The sequence below is a fragment of the Myotis brandtii genome, unplaced genomic scaffold, assembly GCF_000412655.1.
Source record: "Myotis brandtii unplaced genomic scaffold, ASM41265v1 scaffold9895, whole genome shotgun sequence".
Classification (NCBI taxonomy): Eukaryota; Metazoa; Chordata; class Mammalia; order Chiroptera; family Vespertilionidae; genus Myotis; species Myotis brandtii.
The window spans coordinates 1-7,456 of NW_005372118.1; the positions used below are offsets into that span (position 1 = coordinate 1).

The window sequence follows — 7,456 nt, forward strand, 5'->3', positions numbered from 1 at the left end:
AAGTTTTAAATTTCTCAGTGTTCTGAATAGTATGATGAATCTCACACTGTGCCTGTCTGTCCTGCCAAGAGGTGAACCATGCCTACTTTGCCCAGTGTCTCCACGCTGTATACACTACCCAGTTGTTAGTCACTTAGAAGCCGTCTAGGTTATCAAATCAACGGTCCTGGTGCCGTGGTGCTTGTGTTAAAGTCACCCTTATAGTAGCCTAAGGCTACGTCACAATCTCTACGTCATTCAACGCCCTTCAGTCCATCATGGAGGCATTGGGTGTCATCTCCCATCAGCGCAGGCAGGAGGTGAGTACAGAATCAGGAGATATTTTGAGAGAGGGAGAGACCACATTCACATAATCTTCAGTACAGTATGTATGTTTTAATTCTTCTATTATATTATTCATTATTATTGCTCATCTCTAATTTATACATAAAAATTTATCGTGTGTGTGTGTGTGTGTGTGTAGGGGAAAAAATCATCCTATATAATAAAAGGCTAATATGCAAAATTTCCCCTCAACCAGGAGTTTGACCAGATGGGGGGCCGGCCGGCCAACACCCACGGCCCCTCCATCCAGCCGGGCCAGCCAGATTGGCCCCGATTGAGGTGGGCCGGCTGGACCCCACCCATGCACGAATTCATGCACCGGGCCTCTAGTACTATATATAAGGTTTGGAACTATCTGTGGTTTAAAACATCCACTGGGGGTCTTGGGACATATCTCCCACGAAGAAGGGGGACAATTGTACTTACAAGTCCTGGAGGACACACAACACACCAAAGGCCACTCAGCAAGGCCACGGGTAGAGAAACAGAGAGGACCTAATGTTCATCCTCTATTGGGGAGGAGAGTGGGGTGCCCAGGATTTTGCAGGTTCTCTCTTGGTGAATTTAAAGCAGAAGAGCAGGAATTAAAGTTCAAGGATGGAAAATTGGGCTCCTGCAAGCAGTCAGTTATGTAGGTCACCCACGATTTTCTAAAAGGGAACTTCATGGGCGGGACAGCCTGGCTCTTCATCCGGATGGATGCCTTTGACATGGGAGCGATCCATAGCTTAGTGTCACGCACTTATGATAAAGAGCTTATTCTTAGGCACCTGTGCTGTAGCACTGAGTTTTTGGCTGTTCCGTTGTATGAGCTCTTTCTTCAGTCCACCCTCTCAACCCACGTCCCTCCAAGAACTCACGTTTGAAGGACAGAATGGTGTTCGCCAGATGAAAGCAAGGACGCATGCTCTCCAGGAGAGTGATCTGATACTGCAAAGACTTTCATGGAAGATTGAAGGAACGAAAGCCACGAGGAAAGGGTGAGTGAGTAGATCAATGCCAGGGGAAGGTGCCTGTGATGTATTGTCTACAGCCAGGGAGTCAGGAAGGGGTGTGTGTAGGAGAGAGTCAGGGTCAGCTTTCTGTCCTGTCCTAATGTGCTACCCAGATAGGAATCGGGAGGGCCTGTGGGAGGCGCTCTCGCAACCCCTGCTGAGAGCCCTACAGGAAACACTCTATGGTTACAGCAGAGCTCTATGGTCCTTTCAGCCCCGCCCCTTAACTTCCGCTTCCCCTCGGTAAAACAGGATTCCTTCCTGCTTCTTCCTAGCGCAATGCGTGCACATGGCTCCCCATAACTGTGTGGAGGGCATCGCAACCTTTTCTTCTTCCCTGAATAAATCTTTTTTGGTGATGAAATACCTGGTCAGCTTTGGTTACGGCCCACGGGCTGTTGGAAAGTTTCCTTGTGGGGCCCTCAGTGGGACAGAGAAGGGCTGACGGGCAGGAGGTGCTGGGAGAATGAACAGGTAAAGTGAGGCGAGATGACCTCGGAGAGACGACATGATGCCTCATCATGAGCTGAACTCCAGGTCGGGAGGCTTTGAAGAGTCTGGGATGGAAAATGACACCAACAAGCGTCCCCCTTTCCACTGGGCCGGGTCACCTCCGGCTTCAGGAGAACTTGCCAGCAGGACCTTCCTGTTTAAAAATAAAAATAAAAAGGGAGACCAGCCAGCCCTGAGCACTCGCCACGTGACCTCTGTTGGTTCATTTCCGTGTGTAAACCTCTTCAACGCTCACGACCAGCTCTGAGTAGGATGCATGGTCTCCACTGTACACAATGGGAAATTGAGGAACAGAGAAACGCATGAGTCACTTGATGACAGTGCCTTCGGATGTGCTGAAGCCAGCATTTTATTTGTGAAAACGTGAGAAGCCAAGATGTCCAGCCCCCAACGTGGGAGTCCAAAGGGGAAGCTCACAGGAAGTCCTGGGGGAAGCTGTTGCCTTGGTGGGCACACAGCCCGGTGGCTGGTGGGGGGCTTGGTGTTGGTGTTGGTCATCACGGAAGGCGATTGGGCGGAAGAGCTACACCTGGAGCAAGGCGGAGCCAATTGTCAACCATGTTCTGTCTGGTTTGATAGCTGTTCACGGCAGGAGGGTTAGTCATTCCGTTCTGCCTGGTTCTTTTTTTATGTGTTCCATGTTGACAGTAACAGTCCCTATTTTACCATCTATTTTCTTAAACACGTTGATGACAGAGTCCATGCCTGAATAGATATACTCCAGGTATCTAATAATTATTGACGCTATTGTCAATGGCATCTTTTACAACATCCTAATTTTTGTTTATTGCTGTGACATAGGCATGCATTTGATGTTTTTCTAATTTGATTTTTGTCTCTAGAAACCTCGCTAACTCGCTTATTAACTCCCCAAGTATATCCATTATATACTTGGGGATATTTCTATATATGAAATCATTTATGAAAAAAAACTTTGTTTTCAATTTTCAAAGCTATATTCTTATTGCCTTTCTAGGACCCAATGCTACTGCATTAGGTGTGGTATTTGCTGAAGACACCCTCTATCTCGTTAGAGAAATTCTGTGTAGTGGGCTGTGAGTTTTATCATGAAGGCATTTGAAATCCCCCAGTCCTCATTGTTTTACTTGTTGAGATTTAATCAGTCTAGGGCCAGTGAGAAACAACAGAAGCCCCACTATGTATTTCAGCAGCGGGAATTTAATGTAAGGAATTTGTTATGCCCGTGTTGGAACACAAATGGAGCAGAAAAGGAACACAGTTTCGATGACCTAACTCTAATCAAAGTACCCAGCCTGAGTTTATAGGTATACTAGAGGTCAGGTGCACAAATTTGTGCACTGGTGGGGTCCAGCCGGCCCGCCCTGATGCGGGGCTGCATGCCATTTTTTGGCTAGCCCCACTCCAAAATCAGGGTTGGGGCACCCGCTGGGGGTTGGGTCGGCCAGGGCGAGGGGCCACAGTCATTACGGTCATTCTACTGTTCGGTTGCCGGACTTTTTCATATAGGATAACTGAGATATAATTGACCTATAACTTTTTGCCAGTTCCAAATTGTGAAGGGCCCATCACAAGCTGTTAAAAATCTTGTTAATATCCACCACCACAGTGTTACACACTTTTTTTCCCTTATGAGAACTTGTAACAATTTTCCTCTTAGCAATTTTCAGATATTCAACACAGTATTATTAACTATATTACTATAGTTCATAATATCAACACATGCTATTATTAGCTACAGTCACCATGATGTATATTATGTCCTCATGAATTATTTTATAACTGAAAATGTTGACCTTTTCCTAACCCAACCCCCTCTGCCTCTGGCAGCCACCAGAGTATTCTCTGTATCTATGAGTTTGATTTTTTCAAACTTTCCACACATAAGTGAGATCATACGGTGTTTGTCTCTCTGTCTGATTTACTTCACTTATAATGCCTTCATGGTCATCCATGTTGTTGCAAATGACAGGTTTTCCTTTTTTATGACAGAATAATATTCCATTGCACATGGACCATTTCTTCACCCACTCATTTATGGATGGGCACTGAGGATGCTTCCACATCTTGGCTATTGCAGAAGATGCCAAAGTGGACATGGGCGTACATGCGTCTCTTCAAGTTCGTGTTTTCATTTCTCCCAAATAATTACCCAGAAGTGGTGTTGCTGGGTCCTGTGGCAGCTTTATTTATAATTTTTGAGGAACTGCCTGTCATACTGATTTACATAGTGGCTGCCCCAATTTACATTCCCACAGTGCAAGGGGGTTCCCCTTTCTGAACATTCTTGCCAACACTTATTATTTCTTGTCTTTTTTATATCCCAGCTTGAGATTTGCTACATGGTTCAGTGATAGGAATTGTGGGGCACAGCCATGGAAATTGTGCTTTCTTTAGTCCTCTGTTTGCACTGGACAATCTTCATTGTAATACGTGAGGAGTCTCGGTGGGTGGTCATTGTAATACATGCGTGGATGGAGCTGGTTACCTCTTCTTCATCTGCATCCAAAGCAGGGGAAGACCTGGTTTTGTGGAGCTTGATATTTGTACAAATGTTGAGATCACTGTTTCAAAACTAATACACAAAGTGGCACACATGAATTTTTCTGAAATGAGAATACACATCATGTCACAAAGCTACAATTCTGAAAACCAAAAATTAGACAATTCCGAAAAATTACAGACCTTTTTTATTAGCAGTATGACATACCTTTCTACAACACCTGCATAACGCGCTCCCCACATTTTTTTGACTTATACATTTGATGGACTCTTTATAGGACAATAATCCTGTCATGTACTAATACGTGTTAATATCATACTAAGAAACATTATTAATTGTTATAATAGTATATGTATATAGTATAGAGAATAGAAAGAGATTTCTGTGTGTCCTCAGCGTGGTTGAGAGAATTTTTTTTTTCTTCTGTACAGTTTGAGGAACTTATTTCAATTGCACAATTTGTTACTGGGACTGTCTGAAGTGTTTCACATCATTGTCATATTTGGGAAAACATTGATCAAGTTTCTTTCATAAAAGAGCAGTAGGATTGCAGGTTATGTCCACACATCACTCGAGCCCCTGCTGGACTTTGAAAAGGGACTGAGCACGTTGAGGGGCCCTGAAGGTGGAGCTTCCGGAGCTGTAAGGTGGCAAATTTGCTGTCGTGAGGAGGTCCAACCTCTGAGGCTCCCCCTGAAGGGGTGCGATCTGCCTTCACACATCCCGTTCTGATGGGGCCTGTGCGCTGTCGCTGTCCCTCAGACCCTGGGAGACCCACATTTGTGCTTCCCGTGTGCCCCAAAAGGCATCAGCTTTTCCCCTGGGTTCCACCCTCCATGAGAGTTGAGTCTAAATTCCTTCTTTCAGCATTTGAGTGATGTGAAGAAATTTTAAAATTACCCTTTTACACAATGGTTTCAGCTGGAGGGTGGATCCCCTGAGTCACCAGGACCAGTGATGACCACGGTGGCCCCCTGGGGGACCACCCTCTCGACTTACACCTCATCTATAAGGGGGTCACATCTGGACATGCCTCTGAACCTCTGGGGGCCTCAGTATATTTACGTGCAGGGTCAGGAGTAGGGAGGGGAGATAGGAAAATTTCTCAGCCACCACACCCCCCAACTACTGTGGAGGCCAAGTTCCTCTTCCAGGACTATCCACAGTCTCTCCCCCTGGGCTTCCTGTTGGGGTGTCCTAGGCCCCACCCCAGAGCTGGCACTTCCCTCCCTGACACAGGGACCTGGACCTACTCTGTGCTGAGAGAGGCAGACATGGTGCCCCTGTTGCTGCTGCCCCTGCTGTGGGGGGGTGAGTGGGCCAAGGGAGGGGGGGTGAGGAAGTGGGAGAGGGATGGGGCTGCATCTGAGCCTCTGTCTCCCTCTCTCAGGGTCGCTGCAGCAGCAGCCAGGCTTTGAGCTCCGAGTGCAGGAATCTGTGACGGTGCAGGAGGGTCTGTGCATCCACGTGCCCTGCTCCTTCTCCTACCCCTGGAGTTCATGGTCTTCCTCTAGCAAATTCTACACCTATTGGTACCGGAAAGAGGACAACATGCAGTATAGTAAGCCTGTGGCATCAAACGACCCAGATAAACCAGCAAAGGAAGAGACAAAAGGCCGTTTCCTCCTCCCAGACACCAGGAACAACTGTTCCCTGCACATCAGAGATGCCAGGAGGAGTGACGCAACAATATACGTCTTCCGAATGGAGAGAGAAAGTATGAAATATACTTACAAAGAGAAGATGCTGAATTTGCAGGTGACAGGTAAGGCAGGGGCCCCGGAGAGAACTCTGAGATGTGGAACTTGGTCTTGGAATAAGACAGGACACTGGGTCAGTCACTGTCCAGGCCGTGGGCCCTGGGTGGTGGGAAGAGACACAGGGCCTGGGTGAGCTCAGCCTGAGGCAGGGCCTCTCTCAGGGTCCCGCTCTGAGTCCCCACCCCTGGAGTCCAGGCACCTGCCTTTCTCCTGCAGCCCTGACAGAGAAACCCCACATCCGAATAAGGGAGCCCCTGGAGTCCGGCCGCCCCACACAGCTGGCCTGCAGCCTGCCAGGGGCCTGCAAAGGGGGACGACCTCTCACCTTCTCCTGGGAGGGAGCCGCTGTGGGCTCGCTGGACCCCCAGAACTGCAGCTCCTCAGAGCTCACCTTCACCCCGAGGCCCGGGGACCATGGCACCAACCTCACCTGTCAGGTGAAACGGGAAGGGTCCCAGTGGACCACACAGAGAACCATCCAGCTCAATGTCTCCTGTGAGTGTTGGAGGGGGGGCTGGGTCTGTGTTGGTAATGGCACTGGCGAGTGTGTGTGTGTGTGTGTGTGTGTGTGTGTGCAGGAGGCTGAGCTATCCTGAGAACACCTGGGCATGGATGTGCCTGTAGGTGGGGAGTGTTCCCACCGCCCCTGCTTGGGGTTGGGGTGACTTCCATGTGAAGGGGGGCCCTGTCTTTCTATCCCAGATGCCCCTCGGAAACTCACCTTGGGCGTCTCCTTCAGAAACGACACAGGTAGGAAAGAACCCCTCCTCTCTGGGCTGGGACCTGCCCCCGGGCCCTGGTGGGGCAGAGGGGGGAGCAGGAGTTTGAATGGGATGAGACATGGGAAGGGCAAGGATGAAAGGCATCACCCCAGTCCCTCACCTCTGGTGGGTGGGTGCCTGCATCTATGTTCCACACACACACCTCTCTCTCTCTCTCTCTCTCTCTCTCTCTCTCTCTCTCTCTCTCTCCCTCAAAACCCTTCCCCCCAAAGCCTTTAAGAATCTGCAAACCACATCCCTTTCCATCCTGGAGGGAGAGGCCCTGAGGCTGCGCTGTGAGGCTGACAGCAACCGCCCTGCCGAGCTGAGCTGGTTCCGAGGGTCCCCAGGCCTGAATGCCACCCCCATCTCCAGCACCGCGATCCTGGAGCTGCCTCGCGTGGGGCCTGCACAGGAAGGAGAGTTCACCTGCCAAGCTCGGCACCCGCTGGGCTCCCACAGCGTCTCTCTCAGCCTCTCCGTGGTCTGTGAGTGGGGAGACCCCAGGGGGGCAGGACAGCTGGGTTCTGGGGAGATTAGAGGCAGCGCTGACCCTTCTCCTCGCTCCCCACAGACCCCCCGCAGCTGCTGGGACCCTCCTGCTCCTGGGAGGACCAGGGT

At 49.5% G+C, this 7,456-nt stretch overlaps 1 protein-coding gene across 1 annotated transcript in view; it reads left to right on the forward strand.

Moving 5' to 3' along the window:
* The first annotated feature begins 5,467 nt into the window (after window positions 1–5,467).
* LOC102247361 (sialic acid-binding Ig-like lectin 5) overlaps window positions 5,468–7,456 on the forward strand; it is a 4,675-nt gene continuing 2,686 nt past the window's right edge. Inside the window, exons 1-6 of the mRNA XM_005886537.2 lie at window positions 5,468–5,625; window positions 5,705–6,079; window positions 6,291–6,569; window positions 6,777–6,824; window positions 7,069–7,323; window positions 7,410–7,454. Coding sequence (XP_005886599.2) covers window positions 5,589–5,625; window positions 5,705–6,079; window positions 6,291–6,569; window positions 6,777–6,824; window positions 7,069–7,323; window positions 7,410–7,454 — 1,039 coding nt within the window. The 5' untranslated portion in view covers window positions 5,468–5,588. The remainder of the gene's footprint in view (window positions 5,626–5,704; window positions 6,080–6,290; window positions 6,570–6,776; window positions 6,825–7,068; window positions 7,324–7,409; window positions 7,455–7,456) is intronic.